Source organism: Ambystoma mexicanum, chromosome 1p (assembly GCF_040938575.1).
Source record: "Ambystoma mexicanum isolate Mex_15411 chromosome 1p, UKY_AmexF1_1, whole genome shotgun sequence".
NCBI lineage: Eukaryota > Metazoa > Chordata > Amphibia > Caudata > Ambystomatidae > Ambystoma > Ambystoma mexicanum.
The window spans coordinates 732,584,785-732,610,744 of NC_090921.1; the positions used below are offsets into that span (position 1 = coordinate 732,584,785).

Below are 25,960 nucleotides of genomic sequence, written 5' to 3' on the forward strand. Positions count from 1 at the left end.
CGCTCCACTGGCCTTCTCGTCCCATTGACCCTGTTAGTTCCCTTAGGTCATGAAAGAAACCTAGGGCAGAATTTATATTGCATCCAAATAACAATATCCCTTTTTGCAGTCCAGTCATACAAACGTGCACGCACACGCACCTCTCTCCCCCGCTCGCCCTTGCCGCACACACACACACAACCCCCTCTGCCCAACACGCCCTCGCTGCACGCACACACACACACACACCTCTCCCCTGCACACACCCCCCCACACACACACACACTCCCAACCCACAAGCACTCGCCACACACACTCCCCACACAAACACATACACAAGCCCATCATACACAACCACCCCACACACACCCACACCACAAATCATGTCTTTCTTACCTCTGTGTGTGCAAATTGGAATGCAAGCTTCGAGAATAATGGTGCTATCCCCTACAGATAGGGTGGGGCTGAGATGTGGAAAGAAAAATAAAGTACAGAGCCCTTTCTCCAGATTTACCAGATGGCCAAGTCCTAATTATATGCCAAAAATAAATGTCATGTTTTAAATCCGTCAAGTTATACGGTTTCTATTTGTGCTATCTAGGAAAATCTGTGAAGGAGTCATGGTGATATGACAAACTCCGGAGATTATCTTTTACTGTCATGCAAACAGAATGGAAGTTTCTTCCCTAGCGGCAGGAGAGGCATGTGGCCTTTGTGAGAGCCAGTGATAATGGTTGGTCACCTATTGTGCTGGTTGCAACACATCAGTGTTGGTAACTCCTGATTCTGGTAACTTGCGAGGCTGGAGTACCGATGAATCATTCTGGGCCACCAAGCCCATCAGAAGAGGCATTTGTTGATGGTAATCCTGGTCATGGCCAGACTGATTCCCAACCAGCATACTAACAAGAGGAGTTGGTGAGTCCAAAATCAGAACATCTCGTCCCTGCAGCATAGCACTTTCAACAAGTCTGGGCTGATTAGCCAATAATTTAAATTTCTGCTTGATATCGGTAAGGTCCCTCAGCCCAGACAAATTAGGCTGTGAGGTCATGACTGAGTGATCTAGTATTGCTTTACCTTTAGGTCTGGCAGGCACCGCTGCAAAGTCCGAATCGCATTTCTTTTTATATATATATTTTTTTAATATAAATGACCGTTATCAACAGAGTCAGTGGAGTATAGGTCAAAGAGGAGTACCAAATGTTAGGCCCCCGCAGTCCCCAGACACACCAGCAAAAATTCACCCTCTCTCATGCTCCATAACTGCATGACAATTGATATTATTAGAATCATGTGTTTTACACTGCCGTAAGGACGGTGTAGCGCGACTTGGGTACACCAGCAAGGAACAACAAAGCAAAGCAACCAGAACAGCCTTCCCGCTCCGTATAGAACACACCAGCCGATCTGAGATTACAGTGGGATCAAAGGGGTCAAAAACCCCAGGCAGTCTCCCACTTTCGCTCGGCTTGGCTTGGCACCAGCACGGATGGCTTAATTTAGCTTGGCGCGTGGCGCGGGGTAACTGTGATTAGACTCACGAACAGTTGGAAGTTTGCTTACCAGACCGCTTGAAGGCAGTACGAGAGTTCTATGCGAATCCTGTACAGCAACTGCCAGCGGGCGAAGAAGCTCTGTAGCATCTGTAAGCTCTCAACCGCTGAACTGCTCACAAGTAGCTGCATTCTTTCAGGTGCGCCCTCCGGCAAATTTAGCGCTCAACCCGGCAGGTTCAGCGGCAGATTCTGTAGTCTGTGCAGCGCTCTAGTTTCCTTTCAATTTGAGGAAAGGACCTCATGCGTCTGACACGTTACACGTCACACATCAGACTGTCAAGCCGCACTGAAACACTGAACAATGAGTATCAGCGGCTTCCGACAATCATCTACAGGTTTGATTAACATTGGTGTTCCATCTGCCAGGTATTCAAAACATACAGGCAGATTCCCTCAGCAAGGGCTCTTCTCGGAAGCTTAAATGGCAACTGAACTACTTGCAGGTGGTGAAGATTTTGGAGGAATAGGGCACTCCTCCTCTGGATCTGTTCGCCAGCCCCGACAACAAGCAGTGCCTTCATTTTTCCAGCAGAGTTCCTAATCCGGACTCCAAGGGGGGATGCATTCTCTTTTCTGCGGACGGGGATGTTCACCTACGCGTTTCCTCATTTTCCCCTGATAATGAAAACAGTTCAAATGATTTGCAGGGTTCCCTGCAAAATCATTCTGGTAGCCCCGTTCTGGCCCAGGCAGACCTGGTTCTCCGACCTTCATCTAGCGAAGGACGACCCTCTTCACCTGGGTTCACAGCCGGATCTTCTCTCTCAGAACAAGGGGATGGTGTGGCATCACAATCCAGGCTCCCTCAACCTAGCCGCATGGCTCCTGACCACTCAGAGTTCGGCAACCTAAATATATCTCGGGATTGTCGCTGCATTTTGGCTGCAGCAATGGCTGTCTACAAACACATCATATGCCCAAGTGGAAAAGGTTCTGTGTCTGGTGTACTCAACCTGAACTACAGACATTGCCGGTGTCAGATCAACAACTCCTTCCTTATGCTGTTAGCAGGGGATAGCAAGATCATCCATCAAGGTTCACCTAGCGGCAGTTTCAAGATTCACGTGAAAAAGTAATTCTACCCCTCTTTTCAGCGATAGATTAATTAAGGATTTCCTCAAGAGTCTTTTCAGGACTTACCCCCCCAAAGAAAAAGTTCCCTCCCATGTGGACCCTCAACCTTGTGCTCTCAGTGCTCATGAAACCACCATTTGAGCCTATGTCTACGGCTGCGATAGAATTGGTCAGTTGGAAGGCAGTTTTTCTCGTGGCGGTTATGTCCTCCAGGTGAGTATCGGAACTGCAGGCTCTGGTCATTGACCCTCCATATATGCGCTTCGCGAAGGACAAGGTTCTTCTCTCTACGAATCTGCACTTCATTCCGAATATTCTATCAGACTTTCACAAAAACACTTCTATTGCCTTACCAACTTTTTTCCCCTAATGCTTTGTCTCCAGCGGAAAGAGCCCTGCATTCCCTGGATGTTAAAAGAGCTTTGAAGTACTATCTGGATCGCACTAAGTCATTCAGAGCTTTCAAGCAACTTTTTGTGGTGTTCGTCCGCTCCAATAAAGGGAGGCTGATTTCCAAGCAAGGCATCTCACGCTGGGTGGCGTCGGCTATTTCTTTCTGCCGCGCTAAGGCCATAAAACCTTTACAGTCGGCTCCCTCGGCTCACTCCACTAGTTCCACCGCGACTCTCTGGCCGGGCATACCGATCAGAGACATTTGCCAGGCAGTGACCCACACGTTCACCAGGCATTACTGTCTGAATCGACAGCATGCTGAGGACGTACAGGTGGGACGCCAACGCCTGTTTCAGTAAGGTAAGCCCTGCAGCTTCTGTTTTTTTTTTTTTTTTTGGCTCTACACCTGTTTTTTGTATTGATTTGAAGCGATGTCCTTCTCTTGTTGATCATATTGCCTTACCTCTATATCCTGTTTGCCTGGTATACAGCTCCAGGCTCCTACTGCTACAAAGTCTATTCACAGCATGTGAATCCATGAAAGATTCAATGCTGTAGAAGGGAGTAGTTTCTTACCTGTAACTCCCATTTCTCCAGCGTTGGTATCTTTCATGGATTCACATGCGCCCTCCAGCCTTCCCCTTCAGTCAAACGGTCCATTGGACATCTTCTTGTTGGAGAGGTTAAAATCTGAGGGGGGAAGCCTTGGGGGCAGAGCTATACACTCGATGCCCCATTGGTGCAACCTAAAGCACCCATAACGACGTTGATGGGACACTCGAGGTGTCAAATTTTTTTCCATAGGAAAATTACTATACTAAAGTTACTGAGGTTTCCCAGTCTGACGACGGGGAATAGTTACAGCATGTGAATCCATGAAAGATACCAACGCTGGAGAAATGGAGTTACAGGTAAGAAACTACTCCCTTCTCTTCAATCTGGGTTTCTCCATCAACGAGAAAAAAATTCAAGTCTAGTCCCCAGACAAATGAAACAATTTCTAGGGGCTATTCCAGACACAAAGGAGGAGCTTGCATTCCCCTCAAACGAGAGAGTACAAAATATGCTGTTGCAGGTACCTCAATACAAGGTTGGTCGCCAGATAACTGTACGCAAAGCAATGCGTTTGCTTGGGATGATGGCCTCTTGCATTTATTTTGTTCCTTGCGCGCACCTCCTCATTTGTTCAATGCAGGAATGGTTAGTGAAACAGTGGTCTCAGACAAGTGGACAGTGGGACGATCTAGTGGTTGTTTTACTAACCCTGCTTCAGGCTCTTCGCTGGTGGTCCAAGGACAACCTGTTAAAAGAATCTCGCTCCACCAGCACAAGCGATCCATCAGCACAAGCGATCCTAACTAAAGACGCCTTACTCGCCGGATGGGGGGCACACTTCCTCCACCACGGAAAGTGGACACACGCTACTTTCCAAAGACATCCTGGAACTCTTGGCAGTCGTCAAGTCTCTTCAAGCCTTTCAACAACATCTCAAGGGTCAAACGATGCAAGTCCTCCCAGACAGCACCCCAGCCATGTTCTATCTGAACAAGCAGGGAGGCACATACTCTCTAAGTCTGTCCAAGCTATCCCAAAAAATATGGAAGTGGGCACTGAAGCGGAACTTGTTCCTAACATCTCAACATGTACCAGGGAACCTCAATTTTCTGGCAGACAATCTAGCAGACACCCACTACCAGAAGAACATGAGTGGCAACTCGACAGATATCCTAGACAAAATATTCTCACTATGGGGTCACCCCCCACTAGACTTGTTCGCCACAAAGCTAAACACACAATGGCCAGACTTTGCGTCCAGGTTTCCCCAGTCAGGGTTCAAGGGGAACGCCCTGTGGATGAATTGGTCGGGAAATTTGGTACGCATTTCCCCCGTCTGATACCACTCTTGAGCAGGAGAGTCCACAAGATGCACCAGGAACAAGTAACCCTGATCCTGGTTGCTCCTATGTGGGACGAGACAGCCTTGGTTTCTACATCTGCTCAAGCTGGCGATGTGCAACCCAATCAAGCTCCCGTGCCCATACAACATGTTAACACAACACAAAGGGGCATCCCTCCACCCACGCCCACAATCAATGAACTTGGCAGCTTGACTCCTGAAGTCCTAGAGTTTGGCCGATTGAACTATCCACAAAGATGTATGGATATCTTCAAGGAGAAACGAAAGCCCAACACCAGACACTGCTACTTTAATAAGTGGAAGAGATTTTTGATATGGTGCACGTCACAATCACGGAGCCCTTTTAGAATGTTCTCCAGCTAGCATTCTACACTACATGCTTTACTTACTAGACTCCGGTCTAGTATTTAATTCCCTAAAGGTGCATCTGGCGGCGCTATCGGCTTACAACACTTCACAGGACAAGGTGCCCTGGTGGAAAGTCCCTGTCATTAAGGCATTCATGGAAGGGGTAAAGAGGGTGTACCCCCAATTTCCAACCCTCCCCCGGTTTGGGATCTCAATGTTGTGCTCTCCAAGCTCATGGGGCCACCCTTTGAGCCTATGCACAGGGCCAGCCTAAAGCATCTTACCTATAAAACTGCATTCCTGGTAGCTGGCACCTCCATAAAACGAGTACATGCTTTATCTATACAAGACCCCTTTTTCATTATACACAATGTCAAGTTTCTCCTCCGAACACATCCTAGGTTCTCACCTAAGTTAATTTCAAAGTTACATGTAAACCAATCAATAGTACTTCCCACCTTCTTTCAAAATCCTTCAGACTTGGCAGAAAGAAACCTCAATACACTTGATGTACGGAGGGCGGTCTTGTGTACAACTTTGTTTCCATAGCGCCTCCTAGACAAGGCAATCACATATCAAAAAGCGCCATCTCCAGATGGATAGTCCAATGCCTACAACTCTGCTATTCCCTATTCAAGAAAGTTCTACCTTTCACACCTATAGCACACTCTACCAGTGGTACAGCAGCTACTTTGGATTTCAATGCAAATGTCCCTCTGGAGACCATCTGCAAAGCTGGTACATAGAGCTCCGTCCATACGTTCACACAGCATTATTGCATTGACACACACTCTAAAGCAGATTCACAGGTGGACAAGCGGTCCTAAAACATCTCTTTGCCGCTGTACCTTCTAACTTCCCACCTCCTTCTCCAGATACTGCTTGCTAATCTATTCAGAGCATGTTCTCTAAGCAGATCCACAAGCTCTAGAAGGGATACATTACTCAACGTAATTGTATTTCTGGTGCTTGTATCCTTACTTAGATTCACATGCGCCCATCCTTCCTCCCCTACTGGAGGAGAAGGTGCATAGATGTTTTCTGGATTATCACTGTTTTTGCTTCATCATATCTGTACTCATGCTACACTTCATGCAACCTCATGTCAGAAACAAACAATCTGAGGGACCTCGACGCGTGAAGGACCATGGATACAGTACATGTCACTCTAGAGATGGTATTACTAAACACGCCCTGTCGGCGTCCGTTTTCGAAAACAAATCTTGTACTACTCGTCGACTTCTACTAGATGTCGGACTATGCAGAGCATGTGAATCTAAGCAGAAAGAAGGACCATAACTACGATTAAGGAGAGTAATGTATCCCATATGTTGATGGAGTTCAATGTCCCAAACTATTTCCCTTTCCTCACTGCAAATAGGATGTGTGCGCCAGAGTGGAGCTCGGGTGGAGGAGAAGGTGGAGGGGGGGGGTTTGTGGGGGAGTGGGGATGTTGAAGAGATCAGTACAGATGGACATTATCTTGGTCCCCCATTGTCTCCTTTAATGCATGCCATATTCTATGCTTTTTTATATTTTTATTGCAACACCCAAAACCTGTATGGTGTGCTTGACAGGGGAATATTGCATTCCTGTCCTAGCCTGTTCTGCGTATGATGCCATCCTCTAATTGCTCCCCTCTTCTCTCTGAACAGTACATGGGGTGCGTGGAAGTCCTGCAGTCTATGAGGGCCTTGGATTTCAACACCAGGACGCAGGTCACCAGGTATGTTGTCTACTGCTACAGTCGCCATTGTAGTGATTTTACTGTGCCAATACCTTGTCCGGGAAAATTGACTATTGTGCCGCCGCCCGGCGTAACTATTTATTTTTAAATGTTTTTATTGGCATTTATATTGTATATTACCAATACTCTTATTTCCATTACATCACTGATCAACATGTACTGAAGGAAAATTGACGTTAACAAGAATTTATACAACAAAGAGAAAGGAAAAAACCAACAACCAGTCTTCACTACAATATACTTTGCTGGAGGCTCTCAACCGCATCCTCCGGGCGAGTCCAGCACCCCGAGTATTTCTGGAGGTTATACTGGCCAGGTCTGGTAGACCGGGTTGCCTCGTTGTGAGGGCTCGGCCACAGGTAATAATTGGCCTCTTTACCAGTGAACCCAAGTCTTTCACAGGGGTTTGTCATCTGATGGATGGAACATATCCCAGATTAAAGTCTTCCAGGCCTCATAAGTAGGGCTAGCTTCCCCTCCTGCCTTGGTACTCTGTCCCCCCTCACCCTAGTTTCTGCCCCTGCCGAGTGTTCCAGTTCACTGTGCCATTTGGTAAACTGTGGGCCCCCGCTGTTTTACACGCCATTGCAATGGCCCTTTTAGCCAGCACACACACCATGTCCATAAATTTAACGACATGCCTAACTTTGCTTATTCGTGGATAGGCCCCCAGGAGGCACTCCTTCGGTGACCATTCATATCTCACCACCCCTGCCCTTCTACAGGCTTGTTCTATCCTGACCCAGAAATTCTGTATCTTCGGGCACCCCTAGAACATATGCAACATTCCGGCTCCCTCCGAGTAGCACCAAGGGCACAACAGGCTTGTGTTTTTGCTGAATTTGGCTATTTTGCCTGGTGTCATATATGTTCTATACAGGACATTCAGTTGGGTTAGCCTAAACCAGCCATTTCTAGACACTTTGCGGGGGTATAGCAGGATCCTTTCCCATTCCTTCTCAGTTAAGTTGATTTCCAGGTCCGCCTCCCACCTCTGATTTAGTATATCACTCTTAGGGTTGGGTCTGTCTGCGAGTTGAGCATAAAGCCTGGACATGGGTCTCCACCCATCCCTCAGATTATATAGGAGCGTCAGGGTTGGGTCTGGTTCTGGCTCCTCTGGCCACCCTTTCCATTTTTTTGCCGCCTTCCTGATCCTCCAGTACCACAAGAATTGGCCCTGAGGCAGGCCTTCCCTCTCTCGCATGGATTCAAAGCCTCTAAAGACATCTTCCTCGTATGTGTCCCTCCAGGTATAAATGCTGTGTCCCTCCCATTGCTTCACCGGTGCCAAATCCGCTCTTCCTATGCAAACCTCGGCAGCGATCGGGATCTCGGGGGAGTAGGGGTGGGCATATCAGGCCAGCTTCAGGGCCCTGTCCCAAACCTTCCTGTCCAGTTGTACGATCATTGGGGTTTCCCTTAAGCAGCCCAGCGGGACCCTTAACACTTCTTTCAGGTGTGCTGGTGTTACTAGTTGTCTCGGAATCCTTGTTTCCGAGGTAGCCTTATCAGCGAGCCATTTGGCCACATGACTAAGCTGGGCTGCCAGGAAGTACCGTTCCAGGTCTGGTAGTTGGACCCCTCCTGCCTTGTATCGCAACATTAATGTGTGCAGGGATAGTCTGTGTCTGGTAGTGCCTCATAGCAGCTACCTCACTAGTTTTTCAAGAAGCCGAAAGAAGTAGGCCGGAATGTAATAGTGAATATTGTGGAAAAAAATATAAGAACCTTGGCAGTACTATCATTTTAACCACTGCAACCCTATCCATTACAGATAATGGCAATTTAGACAAGAATTTTGCGGACCTCCTGAGCCCTTCCACCGCCAGTAGTGTTACCTCCATGAGTCTGTTCAGGTGTGTGCCAGATATTTACCCCTAGGTATCTGAACGTATGTGGCTTCCACCGAATTCCTACATTCGGAAGGTCTTCCTACTTGCGCTTTGCTAGCTCCGCTAGTGGGAATATACACGATTTCTCTGTGCTAAAGGAGATCCCCGACACTCGTGCAAAGTTTTCGAGCACGTCTAACATTACTGGTACATTCAGGTGTGGGTCTCTTAGGTACAGCAGTACATCGTCTGCGTATAGAGAGATAACCTGATACTCTCCCCCTACCCTAATGCCAGCGTCAAAGAATTGCTTCCTAATATATATGGCAATTGGTTCTAGTCCCAAGACATAGAGAATTGGAGATAGCGGGCAGCACTGTCTGGTGCCTTTCTGCATGTCCCAGAGCCCTTCCCAATCTTTACCCTGGCCACCATTGATTTGTAAAGTATCTTGACCCACCTAATGAAGCCCTATAACCTTAGATAACCTCTTGGCCAATATGGTCGTCAGTATCTTTGTCGTAGTTGAACATCGCTATCAGCCTATACGAACTGCACTCGTCTGCTGGTTTCCCGGGCTTAGGTATTGGTACTACCAGTGTCTCCCTCATAGTCCCCGGCACCACCCCCGTTTTGTAGGATTCCGTGAACACCTCTTGAAGGACCGGGGCCAACTCAGCGCCAAATGTTTTGTAAAACTCGGGGGGGGGGGGGGGGGGGGGGTGGTTGGGTGGGGGTGGGAGCAGGGGGATAGCCCATCACTACCGGGGGTCTTGCTAGTGGACAGAGATTTAATGGCCTCGTTTATGTCCTCAAACGTCAGTTCCCCATTCAACATGTCCCGTTGGGCTTCACCCAGTGCCGGCAAACCTATCTCTTCCAGTGTGTCTAGTATGTCAACTTGAGGTACCACCGTTTCGTGGTGGTACAGCTGGGAATAGAACCATTTAAATATCTAGTTAATTCCCGATTGTGACGTATGCACCTGATCGGTGGGGTCTCTAATTTCAGTGTTCGGGTGTTTTGGGTTCTCCCTCTTGCACAGCCACGACAATAGCCTACCTGGTTTATCCCCACTGAGTGTGCCCTGGTGGTCTTCGCGACATAGTCAAACTTAGCCAATCTAGCCCAGGCACTTTGACAGTCATCCCTAGCCGCCTCTAGTTCTCTCTCTGCCTCCCTCGTCTTCGGAGCCCTGGCTTCCATCTGTTTGATCTTCCCCTCCCCGCCTCCAACTCTTTCCTCAGTGTCTTCTTGATGCCCCCAGCATTAGCAATGGCCTCTGCCCTAACCACCAATTTCAGTGCCTACCAGATCGTGTCCCATCCTTTTACGCTCCGTAAATTGTTATCAATGTACTCTGTTATTTTACTTCGGAGTCCCTCCTTGAAGGCACAGTCTGTCAGAGCCTCCGTTGGCATCCGCCACAATGGTATGGGCGGTCTAGGGCCCAGCATTTTCCATTCCATGAGAAGTGGTGAATGATCAGATAGTGACCTGCCCAGGTAGGAGCTGACTCCACCTGGGGCAGTTGCTGCTTGTCTATTAATAGGTAGTCAATCCTAGTGTAGAGCTCATGGGGAGAAGAAAAGTAGGAGTATTCCCTACCCCTCCGGGTGTAGTTCCCTCCACACCTTCGCCAAATCCAGGTCTTCTATCACTTTATTTAACAAAGAGTGGGTTAGTTTGAGTGACTGTGTCGGTGGGTTTGACCTATCCAGAGTATAGTCTCTTACACAGTTAAAATCTCCCCCTGCCCCCCCTCCCACATATGAAAAAACTGTCCCTGTAGGGAGTCAATTTAGCACTCAGCCTAGTTAGGTATGCCGAGGTCCCGCAGTTGGGGAGATAAGTGTTGATTAGGCAGATTCCTAGCTGTTCAATACTACCCCGGAGTATCAAGTACCTCCCCTCTGTGTCTGCTTCTTTTGATAGCAGCCTGAAAGGCACTGTGCTGTTTATCCATGTGTCTGTCCGTAGCCACTGGTGTGTGTCTTATTGACTCCGATGTGTGAATTATGATGCAGCCTCTTCTCCCCCTGCCACGTTGTTGTGTTCGAGCCACATGTTGGCCGCCGCAGGTGTTTCCAGGAAAATTGCTCTCCCCTTATATATTACTTTGAGCCAGGGCCGGTACATCCCCATATACTTAAGGTTCAGCTGCTTCAATCTCGCTTTGACCCGGATAAAAGACTTACTTGTTCTTTGAACTGCTGGGGTGTAGTCCGGGTATATGGCGATCCTGGCATGGTCTCTTTTTATTTCGCCTCCCTCACGTGAGTAGCGTAGTATGATTTCCCTGTCCTGAAAGTTTAGGATCCTTGCTATCATCGGACGGGGGTGTGATCCGGGTGGTGGCTTCTTCTGCAGGGCCCTGTGAGCCCTTTCGACCGCAAACCCTTGTGAGAGGTGGCCTGCACTTATCTCTTGTTGTAGCAGGGTTTCTATGAAGCTCGTTGGGTTGGGGCCTTCCATCTCCTCAGGGATTCAGAGTAGGCGTACATTATTGCGTCTAGAACACCCCTCTGCGTCCTCTGCTCTTTCTTCTAGAACTTTCTTGCGCCGTTCCAGCACTTGTACCCTATTTTGTATGTCTTTCAGCGTTTTGGATGTTTCTCGCTGTCCCGACTCTGTAACAGTCACCCACTCTGTGAGGTTGCGCAAGTCCTGGCGCATTAGCTGCATGTCTGACTTCACCTCTTCTATTTTAGTGTCAATGAAGGAGCGCAGTCCAGCAATAGCTTCTAGCACTTGCTTGTCCTTATTGTGTTCATCTGTTGCTTGTTGATCTGGGCCGACCCCTTTAGCTTCTTGTCTCTGTTCCTTTGGTCTCAGCTTTCCTCGTGCACTGCCCAATCAAGTCTGTTTAATTGCTGGTGGTCGCTTATCCTTCTTCTCCAAACCAAGGCGGGAGCGCGGTTCCACCAGGGGTGTTTGTTCTATTCGCCCTTAGGGTTATTGCCAGATCTGATGGGGCTGAACGGTGTTCCACTGCCCAGCTTATATGGGTGTGTAGGATCTGGGCTCAACACAGCTTGTTTCTTCTTTCTGCCCCCTCGTGTGTGCCTGCGTAAATCATTGTCCCCAATGTTCCATATTGCTGCACTCTCCCGCCTCAGGCCTGCACTACTGTTTTATGATAGCGAATTAGCTCATTCACTTCATTTGCTGCGGGCCCGGGAGTGGGCCGTGCTCCGTTTGCCAGCTAGATGAGAGTGCCGGTGGGGGCTTCAAGGGAACCACCGCGGCCCGCCACCCTGCTTTCCGTGTGACCCTGTGTACTGCCTTGTTCGCCCTGTCGGGCACAGCCTAGTGCTTGATCAGGTGTCGCTGCGTTGCACGGATCTCACTTCTTAGTCTTCCTGCCCGTTGCGTTCAGCCTGCATGCCAGGTAGCGTTTCAGCTCAGTGTGTAAGAAGTTATGTGTACCCCCTCATTGGCGGGGGTGTTGCATGTTTCTTGAAAGCATGCAGTGTCCGTTGAAAGTATGTACTGCTTGTACCCAGGGTGCTGGCGTCCACTGTGGTGCTCAGGGTTTATTTGAACTGCCCGCTCCCAGGGCGCTTACTGTCCCGGTCCGGCCTCAACACTGGTGCCCAGTCATCCGGAGCCCACTTTCTGTAGCTGCTGCTCGCACCTCACTTGGCCGTGTTGAGAGGCAGTTGATAGACACCCCAGGTGCACGGTATCTTTCAGATCCCCCACTACAGTGATTCGTGTGTGCCCTGCCGCTTCAACCTGGGCCCCGCCGTGGGCCGCGCAGGCCCGTGCTCTTCTCTGGGAGTGCTGCCTTTCTGGGCCAATGACCCGCCCCGGTTTACCAGTGTCTACTCACACGGTGTCCCCGGCTTCCTGTTGCTGCCTGCGCTGCCAAGCACCCCACGCGCCCTCTCACCGTTGGTTTTGATTGACGCAGTCTCCTGTCAGATCTCAGTTGGGCTCCTCAGGCCGTCCTCACTATCTCCAGGGTCGGGGAGCCATGTCGCTCGTGTCTCAGCTCAAGCCTGTGGTAGCAGCTGACTCCACCTCTGCACTCCCTCCAGGACTCTGCTCCGAATATTCAGCTCCTCCTTCCCTTCGCTCTCAAACCGCAGCGCCTCCCGCCATCTAGTCCGCCTCGGGGGTCCAACTGCAGCGGCTCAGTTTAACAGGTTGCCGGCTCCGATTTACATCAGGACTTCTCTCACCGGGTAGAGGATTGTTGATACTGTGTGGATACTTTAATTTCTACACGCTATTCGACCATTGCCATGTTTTTCAAGGATCAAGGCTAGGATCAAGACGGGAGCTCCGTCTCAACACGTCTTGACTCCATGAGCTCAGGCCATGCCCCCCACGAAAACGATTTGGCTCGGCTCTGTATGTTTGCAAATCTATTCCAAGTATTACAGCGTCCATAAAAACAGAAGGAAAGCTCACACAGTGAATTCTCTGAATTATAGTCAAGTTTACCAAATTGTCTAAGAAAAACTGTGAGAGATGTAAACCTTTCACTGTATTCTTGGAGACGAGGTACCTACCGTGTGTTGACAAGAGACGGTTATGAGCCAAAGCAACATTCTCAAAAAATGAATGGCAAATGCCCTTTGGATAAATGGAATCTTTGCAAAGGCAAACCATTAATTTATATGGGCTTGTTCCACAGGTTGATTATTGAATGTGTCATCGCCAGCCAGTGAGAAAATACAAGAACATGCACAAATCAGCTGAAAGGAGAAGATTGGAGATAAGACCTCCGTAAAGATTAGGCATAAGAGGTAACAGACGTGATGCAATGGACCATTCGGAAGTACTTGCTGCATCACAAATAAGCTGATTGACCAGGGGCAACTCTAGGGTCCCTGTTCAATAGTTTTTGCTCTTCACCATTTCTATCCCCAGCGAGCCCGAACAGAGGGTTTCCACAAAGTCTTTAAAGAATCACTACAATTGATGTTCATAAATTTGGACCAATGTGCCCACCTCATCCCACCATCGGACACTTTGTAAAGATGCACATATCAATACTGGCTGGGTTTACTTTCGTATGTAAACGCATGTCTGTGTAGGTAACCTTATGTGGCACTGCATATGACACATCTTTGATTGTGTGAAATAGTCTGCCAGCTGGTTTCATGGAGATGAAACGTTTAGTGGCCAGTTGCTTATATAAATATGTTCAGCAAAATCCTTCACCATCTCCTGTTCTATAATGTGCCTGTTTGTTTGAAGTGGAATTAAAGGTAAGGGTTGGGTAGTGAATTCTGCTCAGTGGATAAGAATTGACTGTTTTACGGAAGCCTTTCCATGTTTTTTTTCGTTAACTCTCCCTGAGTCTAGTGGGGACCCCAATTACACCTCCAGTGATGAAGCCAAAACACACCCAGTGTTGCTTAAAGTTCTGTGCATGTGACCTAGCACTTCTCGATAGATAGGTCCTTTTGTGCTGGAGTTGGACTGATTTGCATAAGGCCGCCACCCCCCTTTTTATGTAGTGGCACTTATGAGCTAAAAATGATGGAAATGCTGCCTGAGGTTTTTACAGTTTGGAAGTATTGGTGCATGCATTTCCTCCATACTTCGGAAGCTACAGTGGTAACCCTGCTGGCCCTTAAGTTACAACTCATTGACATAGTCTAGGGATTGATATTTTATATGTGCTTCTTTGCTTTATCAAGGTTAGATCACGCTACAGGATTTTAGCGGGCTGTATATTACTTGGCGATTACAACAGGAATAGTAAACCGTATACATTCAAGTCTTGGCAGTGGGCTTCCTGGTGATGCCCACCATTGGGCTTAGTGGTGCCTGTGGCAGGGTGGTATCTGAGGGCTATTTTGAATGTCCTTTGAAGATGAGCAGAACTTGATTCATTGCAGGACAAAAGCCGTCCTTCTCTGAGCCGAGAAAATATTGGGTGCAGGGTAGGCTGACCAGACATCCCAGTTATTCACAACCTGTCCCCTTGACCCGACTATCTTCTGCAAAACAGTTGAATATCCTAGCTTTAAGAAAAGGTTTTTTGTTACTCCTCTGATAGAGGAGGCTAGGTTGCTGCAGCATGCAGACCTTGTGTTGAGTAGAGACAGTGTGACCCGAAACATTTCAAATGGCTGCAAGAAGGTCAGATGGCGGAAAATGGAGAAAAAAAAGATGTGTAGACAGGTGATGACATGGAACAGACTGGAGGAAACTATAATGGCGAGAGGAAGACATGGAAGGTGAATACAGTTCTATTGTTACAGGCATAGAAAGGAATTGAAGTGATAGATTAAGCCCAAGTGCTTCAGTAGTGTCCTTATCAGAAGGTGTCATTGTGAGTGCATTGCATCAATCTGCAGAAGGATATCCCAAATGTCATTGAAAATGTGTAAACTATTTAACACATGTCTTCAGTTACTCTGATATGATCATGGAAGAGTCGAAAAAGTCCCCATATATCGCTCAAATGAAAACAAGTGTGAAAAAACTCATTATTCTATGGTTTTAGCTGTTCATGTCCGTCATGTTGATTCCACTGCTTAAACTTGCTATTTTTCTTAATCTGCAAAAATGTCTTTGTTTTGAGTGAAATATCCGGACTGCACTAAACGATTAGCTGCCATTTAGTAGTTTGCTCAAGTCTGGTCCATGCACTTCCCAAACCACTGACCTAATAAAGTGTGTGTTATGCCCATTCATGCTCATGTACAATAGCTGACAAACCAATGGATGGAGCTACTCATTTATGATGTTTACCAAACAGTGTATGAAGGGTGCACACCCTGTTTAACGAACAGATGCTGAACACAATGTCCTAAATCAAAAACACTACCTAATACAGAGCAGTGTAGGGGACACACCTTTCCTGTATGGGAAATCTTTCGAGCAGTGCTAAATATTGTCTTGTCTTAACACCCTAAACCAGAATTGTGAAACAAATATGTTTGTGCTGTCATATGTCAAGGTCATGCTACTATATGCCTGTCAAGGTGGTCACCAGATGGTAAGGTAAAACTCACATACAGTTGCAACCATCAAACGCCAAGAACAGTCTAGGTTCATTCCATGATGTGCTTTCCATATAGCGCATCACTGAATCATCTCAGGCTGTCCTAGCATGTGGTAGAAGTGTCATACTTTTAAAAAGATAAATATATTTGATGTCTTGCAGGAATCCTTGATTATATCAAAACGCTCTTTGCCCCCGTTACTCTTTTGTCTCGCAATATCTTAAGTGCTACATATGACAAGCTCACTGGTTTTTATCTGCCTTTCAATATTTTTATTTTATAGATGTCAATACATTTTACCTAGGTGACCTAAAGCAAGACACGGATCTCCTTATCTCGCACAGATCTGCCAACTGAATTGCTTGTTTCACAATCTAGCTATTATCACTTTACTGTATGTTTAGGATAACCAAGAATGTTTTTTAGCAGCCCCAAAGCAGGGACAGGTTGCTTAAAAAAACCAAGAGCAAGTGAAGGAGTGAGTGGCGAGAACCGAGGAAAAGAGCGGCAAGGCGGTCAATAGTGGGGCTTGGTCCTGTCTCCAGATGTATGGATATTGAGCAGTGCAGAGCGACACCACTTCAACTCTTTGCTGTGGTTCAGATATATGAAAACTTACAAATGTTAAAGTGGAATTTCCAGACTTCCTGACTTCAAGTAAAAACCCCTGCGACAGCAGAGACTGCTTACGGCATGAGTGGGATATCTCAACTAGGCCCATGTAAACTGTGAGGAGCTCATGCCAGTGGAACTTCCAGTTGCTTTGTGGGTTTTTGCCTAAATATATCCATTGGAAAAGGCAGGTTTAAAAATAGTTAAGGTTAATATCTATAAAAAAAGTCTACAAAGGTAGTCTACAAACCATTGGAAATGCCAACGTTCAGGTACAATCTATCCTAACATAACAAAATGTAAAGTCTACAAGCGTTAGGGATGCCCATGCTAAGGGACTAAAACTCATCCCAAAAGTACGAATTCCCTAATACGAACAAATTCCAAAATCCTTCAAAATAAACCATAACGCACACTGTACCTCTTCTTCACAAGACTTACTTTAACTAACTATACTTTTGGCATAAGCTAGTAGTGAATGAATATATTTGAAAAACATAGGCGAATTGGATTAAAACCTGGAAAACACTAATACATTTTCTACAAATCGAACTCCCAAACTAGGCACAGCAGCAGGAGACATGGGCATTTATGCATGCATAATGAGAAAATGGAATTACTTTTTACGTCTGTTGGTTACTCGAAAGAAAAGGTCACTCTTTATGCTGATTCTTTGTCTGCATTTGTATATAGTCGATTTAGCAATGTCATGTGTTCACTTAAATTGATAAGAAATGTCTGGGCATTGTGGGCTATATAGCAAACCGAGCCAACAAGGGGGAGATGGCATAAAATGTGCAGCAAGACTTTCCACGGACAGAGGGCTGAACGAGATATCTCGATGTACAATTCATGCCAAACTCTTAAATAGGCAATCCTTGGCAAAACCACCAATTTTGCCTTTGCTAAAGGGAACTGCTTTGCACACTCAGGCCTTTTGCAGATTTCTGTAAAAGAATAATGTGGAGGTTGTCTGCTTGGCACCGGTCGGTGACTGACCATGTTTGGCAATGTTTGGGGATAGTTGAGTATGGTTGACGGTGGTCAACGGTTGACAACGGTTGGCAATGTACTGGGTGAGAGTGTGCCCCCACTGTCTGACCCTAAAAAGATCTACATCCGCCAATATGAATAATACCAAATGCCTAACTATAAAATAGCTGCTGAGACACAAGGCAGTACAGCCAAAACACCCCACATTCACCTGTGCACCTCCCAAATAAGATGCTTTCATGCTCCTAGGATCTCCAACCTCAGCTATCCCCCTCGCCTACCACACAACATCTATTCCTCTCTCCCACCTCCTATCACTTTTTCACTTGTCCTCTGGAATGCTTAATCCATCTGCAACAATTGTTCCTACATCGCTGAACATTCGACTCTTACCACCCTCAACTTTGCCATTGACCCCCTGCTCTTCTCAACTCTTTGTTCCCTGATTAGACCCTTTTCCCTTCCCACTTCCTACCTGCATACCCATTGTCATTCTGGGGGACTTTAACCTTCCCAAGCCCTCTGTGGCCACCTGCCTTGAGCGTAAGTCCCTACCATCGGACCACTCCCTCCACGACCAGCCTGCCCACTGTGGTAGGAACTTTCTTGACCTTGTCTTTCTCTCTGATCACGCTCCTCTTCTGACCTCTCCATTGACCTCCCTCCCTCTGATCACTCTGTTGTTCACTTTAACATCTTGGTCCCTCCATCATCTACTCCTCATCTCTCCTCTTCAATGACTAAGAAGAAATTCAGGCAGGACTCTCTGCCTTGATGATGTGAGGACCTCTCTCTCCTGTCTTTCTCCTATCCATGCCTCCTCCATCGACCGTGCTTTCTCTGAGCTTTCTCTGACTTTCACTATGCATTTATGAATCCAATTGGCAAATACTATCCTGCTCACACATTCACACCTTTCAGTCCATGCCTTCAGCATTGGATCACCCTTGAAATTAAGATCCTCAAAACAAACATGTGCCGTGACCTATGTCACTGGTGCAAATTACGGACACCTTCGATACTCGTGCTTACAAAAAATCCCTTGCTGCCCTAACCTCTGTATTGACTCAGCTGAATTCTCCTACTTAAACCGAATCTCCTCCCTTTGCAATCAACCCCACAAACTTTCAACTACCCTCCAATTTTTGCTCACAAGTAGCAAGTCAATAACCATCGCCCCATCCCTTTCTGCTAATGACTTTTCTCACTACTTTTCGTCTAAAATCTATAAAATTCATGACTCTCTCTCTCTCTCCAACTCTGCGTATGCCCACCACCTCGCCCTCTACATCTTCTATGCTTGACTACTTCTATCGAATTAGCACCCATCCTTCGCTCCTATCAAACATTTTGCTCCACAAATGGTCAAAGACCTAGTACCAATCACTTGCCCATATCTCTGTTAGCCATCTACACCTGGCTTACCCTATTGAAGAAACCTTCTGCTTACAATCGTTCCTGAAAACTATTGCACAGTTTCTCTCCTTCACCATTTTTCAAAAGTCTTTGAGTGGGTGGTCTTCAACTGGATCACTATGCCTTGAGAACAAATGGCCTTGGAGATCCTCTTCAATCTGACCTCCATAGTAAACACTGCACAGAGACTGCACTCATGCATGTCTAATGTTCTCTCTAATACCCACCAATCAAAACTCTCTTCTATACTCCTCCATTTGGACCTTTCTGCCGCCTTTGACTGTCAACCACTCCTCCATCCCTCCTCACTCTCCAGGATCTTGGGTTTCATTATATGCTCTTGCCTGGCTCACCTCCTACTTCGAAGGTCGATTCTTTGAAATCTCTTTGATCTCACAAACCTCTAATCCCCTTTCCCAACCTCTCTCCCTGTTGGTGTCCCCCACGGATCAGTCCTTGGATCGCCGTTCTTCACCCTCTATATCCCTGCCCTAGGAAGACTTATCATTTTTGCTTTCACCATCAACGTTTTACTGCTGACACTCAAATACTTTTCTCTTTTCCCTCCTTCACCCCAGCCATCTTGAAACAGATTACAGAGTCTCACTGAATTTAGTCACTGGATGTGGCCCTACGCTGGCTCATGCTGAACTCAGTTAAAGTCCTCTTTCTCACTGCTTCCCTCACCCAGGTCTCACAATCTTGGGGTCCTCTTTGATGGTGATCTACGACTGCAACAATTCATCACTACCACTGCTGTTCGCATTAACCTCTTCAACATTTGGCAAATGTGCCTTTTCTTACTAACCACTCTACACAAACAGTAATCTCCATTCTTGTTCTCAGCAAATTGGACTACTGCTCAAGCCTTCTCCTTGGCCTTCCCCTCTACTCCATCCTCCCTTTAGACAAAGACCTCAACCTACTCGGGCCCCCCCACTTCTATCTACCAACAACATGCTTTTTTGCTTTTCATGTGCAACTGCTCTCTTTTCAAGCTCATTCTCCTAGTCTACAAAGCTATCCATGGTCTCGATCCTCAGTACCTGTCTGATTGATTGTATCTCACTCTACTCACCATGTCGTTCTCTCTAATCCTCGTCTGCACCTCACCGTCCCATAACCTCCTGTGTCTCCCCTCGCTTCCACTCTTTCTCCCCAATTGCCCCTCTCCCCTGGAAGCCACTGTGCATAAAAATCAAAGCCAGCCTAACTGATCCCTTCAAAGATCAGCTTAAACTTCACTTACTTGCTAAAGAGGCAGTTCTCCCTGGCCTCTTCCCCATCCTCCCTACCTGACCCCACCACTACCTACAGTGACACTTAATAATGTCATTTTTTATATTTAATTAGTACTAGTTTTTAGTTTGAAGCACTTGCCCCCTTAGGTTAATGTTACCTTTGTAAGTCAGCTGTTTTTGTTTTTTTGCGTTGTCCTTGGTATATGTCCTCATTTTTTGTACACCCTCAAAACCTCACTCACTACTTATTCTCACCCTTATGCTATTGTACAGGCACTGTTCGTCAGAATGCTTGCGCCATCTGTAAATGTGCTATTGTAAGTTATTTCTGATCAAAGTTGAAATCCCTGTTCTTCAAATAAATACAGTTTCAAAATACAACTAGATCTCTCTCTGATATGCCAGCCCTCCTTTAAAAACATATATTGCTTACATTTCTCACTCGAATAGGTGAGCCAGAACCTAAGATGGAGGCCAGTTGATGACCTGGTTTGCGTTTCCACTGTCATTGACCTAGCAAGTCCATTTCCTAAGAATGAACATATTCTCACAATTAACATTTTCTCTTCATTAGTTTACCTATATATCTATTGTAGGATTCTTGTTTCAAGGGCTGCTAGTGTTCTTGTGGACTCTTTGGTCATCCAATGGGGTATGTGTCAGTTGCAAGAAAATAAGAATACTTTAAAGGGGGGGGGGCGAGGGATGGGCACTTCCAAGACTCAGGATTTACTTTTTTGGGAAGAACAGCTGAAACACTATTGTTGATTGACATTTCAAGAATACTAAGGGGGTGATGCTACCTGCTTTCACAGCCTTCATTGTGCTCTAAATGTTTGTACAATACAAGTACATTCACCACTTTGTATGCAATGTCCAGTAGTTGTAACAATCTTTCAAGAGGGCTACGATGGCCAGCAAAGGTTTGGAAAACACCCGATTTGGAGGCTTTGGTCCGACACTGACTTGTTCACAGAAGGTTTAGTTTTGACAACTGAATGCTTCTTTCTTGAAAGAGTTTTGCATTGCATCACCTCAGAAATGACTCTGAGAAGTATGTGGAGTATTCTAAGGGAAAACAGCAAATCATTGCTTTAGTAAAGTAGGTTTGTTGTTCTTTACCAGAATGATTCTTCAGTTCCAGTGAGTCACTTGACATGCATACTCTTTTGCGAGGACATCAAGTACTGTGGCAGAAGTTTCTTATGCAGACATAAAGCATGTTACAATAAGCATCGCTTTTATACCAGCCTAAGAAAATGAAGTTTTTCTGGAAATGTTTCCGGCCATTTGCTATGGTGTGGTATGAAGGAAGATGCAGAGCTGGTCTGGTTAATCACCTGTAAATGTTCTAACAGTTTGGACAGAAAGGGGTACATGGCTTGATGGCATATTTAATTCAGAACTGTCCGGAACGACAACCTTTGTTTATTCTTGGGGTCTATGCACGGCACCCTTGCTTAAGTGAACGAAAACAATTACTTCTTCAGTTTGACATGATTTTCTAATCAGTTTTTCATCTTTGAAATCTAGAGATCCAAGTTAAATTGGGCCTGGCTGCTTTTTACTGCATGAATCGCAGTATATGAAGCCACTCCTCCTATCCGAATTTATTACCAAATTTGTACCAAAATATTCTGTGGCATCTGACATATAAAATAAATCACTCAGATCCTTTGCCAGAAAAGAGTCCTGCTTAACCAAGTACATTCTTTTAAATGTCTCTGAATGCAAGGATCTTAACACGTTGCAAATGTGCTTAACCCTTAGTTATTATAGAGAATCAAAAGTTTAGGTGAGAGTGCTACTTAATGCAGCCTCCTTCTTTGCCCCAAGACTCATCTATCTGAACTTCTGTTTGGGACAACTACCAACTATGGAAGTTGAAGGAACTTGGGTTGTCTGTGTGTTTGTGTGAGGGGGTCAGAAATGTGAGGCGGACACGTAGATGGAGTTTTCTTAAAAGTTGCCATTTTATTTAAATAATCAAGTGTGAGAAAAACACCCAGTTTCCCATGCCTAATAAATCAAAGTTAAAGGAAATTGACCTATCGTCCAAAATAACTGTCCCTCACACTAATACACACAAGAGCATACAGGAATAACTTGGTGATTACACTTCACAAAATAACATGTACATTCAAACATCAAAAGTTAGAAACGGAAATCCTTGTGACCAGGGTTGTATCTCCTTCCCCTGGATCAATGCAGAATGTTTCAGACCAACTATTATGTTTAAGAAAGTTCCTTTCACTATCCAAATTCTGCTTCGGGTAGAACAAATAGTTCCAATATGTTTTTCACTTGGGGTTCTCCACTCTTGAGACAATCATTAAAGTTCTCTGCTTGACAAAGAAAAATGTTTCTCTCCTCATATGTCAATCTGAAATTCAATATAAATGTCCTTTGCTCAAAAGGGCAACCACTTTTATTACATTTCTTTTTCATAAACAGTCTTTTGTCAGGATGATTATATAACAGTTCATCAAAACACAGTCTTGGAATTATTTCTTCCTTTTCCACCACAACCTTCTATCACATTGCAGTACTTCAAACTTGTACTCTGTTTGTTCTCAACTTTCCACACTGAAATCTTTAATGGGGAGATTGTATCAAAACTGCTTCTTAATTCAGTCTCTTGGGTTTCAAAATACTTGATTCACAACTTCTTCAACATGTATATTGTACAAACGGGCAATGCTTCTGATATTGATATCTTTGGCATAGGAAAAGCAGGTTATACTTCTCTCCCCCTTGATTCTTTCTACAAGGAGGGCCTTTCTCCTGAAATCTCTTATCTATTCTTACACACATTATTGGTTGTAGGCAATGTAGTTTACACCTTTCTCCCACAGACTGTGAGCTCACTTTGGCAGTGCTGGTTACAGTATCCTCTTGCTAGAAATCCCACTTTGGATATGTTGTATCCCCTTTTAACTATTGTCCCTTTTTGGCTTTGGCAATGCAGGTTATAGTTTTCTCTTATGTGACCTCTTCCCTTTGGGATATTACATTCTCCTTGCTTAATTATTGCCCCCTCATGGCTTTGTCAATACTGGTTACAATGTTCTTTCGTTCAACCTCTCCCCTTTTTTTTTTTAGGAGAGTCGCATCCAACTTGCTTCAATTCAAAGGTTTGGTATTCAAAACATGTATTCTTATGCAGTGGTCTATCTCGGAGTGCCCTGGGGCCACCTATGTCCGGTAAACTCACTGGTCTTTCCTGGCGTCTCCTCGAACTCGTTGATTCGGCTTCTTCAAGCGTCAGGATTTCCTTCGTGTTTGACGGCTCCTGTCACCCTTCCGACACTGGCACGGTCTGTCAACGGAGCTTGCACTGCTGCCCATGCGTTTTGGTAAAAACGTCACACTGGAGTGGAATGCAGGACTAGGAGAGCTTATCTCTGTTGGGACAGCTGGGCCTCCCTTCTGCGCTTCCTCTGCACCTCATAGGAACCTCAAGCTTTGCCACGTTTTCTGTACTGCATACAGCAGCGACTTCTTTCTCCTTCTGCGTCTGCTGCTCCCACTACTTCCGAATTGGCCTACACCTGAAAGGCCTTTATATGTTTAAAGGTCCTGCTCAGGTGTGGCCATTAGAACAACTAGACGTCTTACTACGGGCTATTAACTCTGTGCTCCTCTTCCTCGTCTGAGTACTAAGAGCATTATGGGACTTGAAGTCTTTAATGTTCTTAGTTTTAATATCAGAGTCTTTTACTTCACAGTAAGCCATTAAAATTGTAGGATCATTAGGGAAATTATTAAGAGGATTCTCCCATTCCTCCTGACCGAGACTCCTCCCATGTGATCCTCCCACAGAATACCACCCCCAGGGTCATGCCTGTATCAGGTAGCAACTGCCTTTCCCGGGGCCGCATGAGAAGCGGTCCAGGTTAGGGTTTTTGGGATGATCACTTCTGATTCATCACAGCGCTGACAACAACTGGATAACATGCTTCATATATTCAATCTTTGGCCTATATATTATATATTTCATATATATATATTTCATATATTTCAATCTAGCGGTTTCAAGGTGTCTTCATTTATGGCTGCTTTTTAGAAATGCAGGGATGCCTAATATTTCGAGCTATTAAAATGCTTTGTGTGAGCCAAAAGCAGGATTGTTTGTATAGGAGTGCCGGTTTTTAAAAACTGGGCACATACAAAATGTAGATCTGCCATTTCGTATAATCAATGTCCTATGACATGTACGTGTTTGTCTAATAAATGAAGCATTTTGGCTAGCATCCGAATCCTAGGACAGAATCCTGAGTCTGTGATAACCGTGGCGGAGTGGTACCTCAAAGTTATAGGGACATGGACACTGACCCAAACAAGGATTTAACTACATTAAAAAGTGAGCAAAGTACATTTGGTGGATCGAATCAAGATGCAAGAGGGAATTTCTTTGTGGCAACAAACCTGGATTATTTTCTCCTTGACAGTTTACATCTTTTCAGAAGAGCTTTTGAATGCTCTATTTTCTGCAGGTAGTTTATTTTCTTGGGGTGTGCTCCTGAAATTAGAGATGCTCTTTGTGAAAAAGTGATGTAGGTGACATCCTTCTACAAGTAGATACGTCCAGCTGCCTGCTCAGTTGGCTTGAACACCTACTTTAGCAGGTCGGGGTCGGAGGGAAGAATATGTTGATATGTTGCATTAATAATACATGAGGTGCAGAACAGGAGATGGGTAAGAAAAAAGGGTTCTGGATACAAATTGGCAGTGACATAAAGGAAAGATGACAGGTTATCGTAGCTTCTCCAGTGCTCTGTGGGTAAAAGGTAGGAAAACCGAACTTCCATTTTTGGTTTCTTTCATGGTCCTCGCGAACCCCCAAGCGCTTTAGAGATAGGCAAGACCTCCTTTAGGCACTATAATGTACTAGAGGCGAGGAGGGGCACCGGGAAAGCTCTCATGCAAATATAATGGCATACACAGGCATGGGTAGGCACTGAAGAAGGCAGTTATTGTTTACATATAAGGCACAATTAACTATTAGCTGGATAGATTTGTAATGTCAGGTCCTAGGCATTGTAAAATGTTGGAGTCTAGCTCCTTTCCAGAAGGAATGCGGCCTGTGGAATCTAAATATAACCTATAATATATAAATAAAATATAAGGCTATTACTGGTAGCACACAAACTGACTCACCAGCTGTCTACTGTCCTTCAAGGGTCCATGCAAAGTAAAAATGGGATTACATGTTCTGTGCGTCAAAATACAGAATGGTACACATTATAAACATTAAGTGTGGGGGACCATACAGGGCCCAGATAACCTTAGCAGGAGGAGTGAAATATGGACAGAATGAATGTAAATTATTTATACATTGTTTTAGTTTTCCCTTTGGCTAGGCCTCAAGGTTGGTAAAAAGTATGCAGAGCTGCAGTGTGTTTTTGCATAAGAGGAAAGCATGAGCTTGTTAAGGATTCCAATCGGGCGTCACACACCGGACCAGAACACATGGTCTTATCCTGGGATGTGGCACTCAATAGGAATGCTTTTTCTTTAATTTCAATTATTTCAAATTGAGCCGATACCCGACCCATCTCACACCCCTTTTACAAATACCCCGGGTCACAATGACCATGAACCAGGCCGGTTGGTGAAAATAGAATAATGATTTGTTTTTAAAATTCACAAAAATCACACATTTTAATACTGGGCAGCAATCACCAATGGGGTAATAATTACGATGAAGACTACGGAACTACACTTGGTTAACCTTCTACAAGAACATCTCCAAAGCACAATTGAATGGGAGCACTTTTTGAATTAGCAGAGATAGCGCCCAAGTTAAGGTTTCCCCCGGCAATGTTCCCTCAACCCACAAATAATCGAATTCTGAGTGGATGGAAAGAAGCA

At 45.6% G+C, this 25,960-nt stretch overlaps 1 protein-coding gene across 4 annotated transcripts in view; it reads left to right on the plus strand.

The window, feature by feature from the left end:
- The window catches only part of SHC1 (SHC adaptor protein 1), a 604,616-nt gene that overhangs the window by 255,222 nt on the left and 323,434 nt on the right, over positions 1–25,960 (plus strand). For all 4 annotated transcript variants that reach the window (XM_069650221.1, XM_069650218.1, XM_069650220.1 and 1 more), the window contains one exon: positions 6,927–6,997. In XM_069650221.1, coding sequence (XP_069506322.1) covers positions 6,927–6,997 — 71 coding nt within the window. The remainder of the gene's footprint in view (positions 1–6,926; positions 6,998–25,960) is intronic.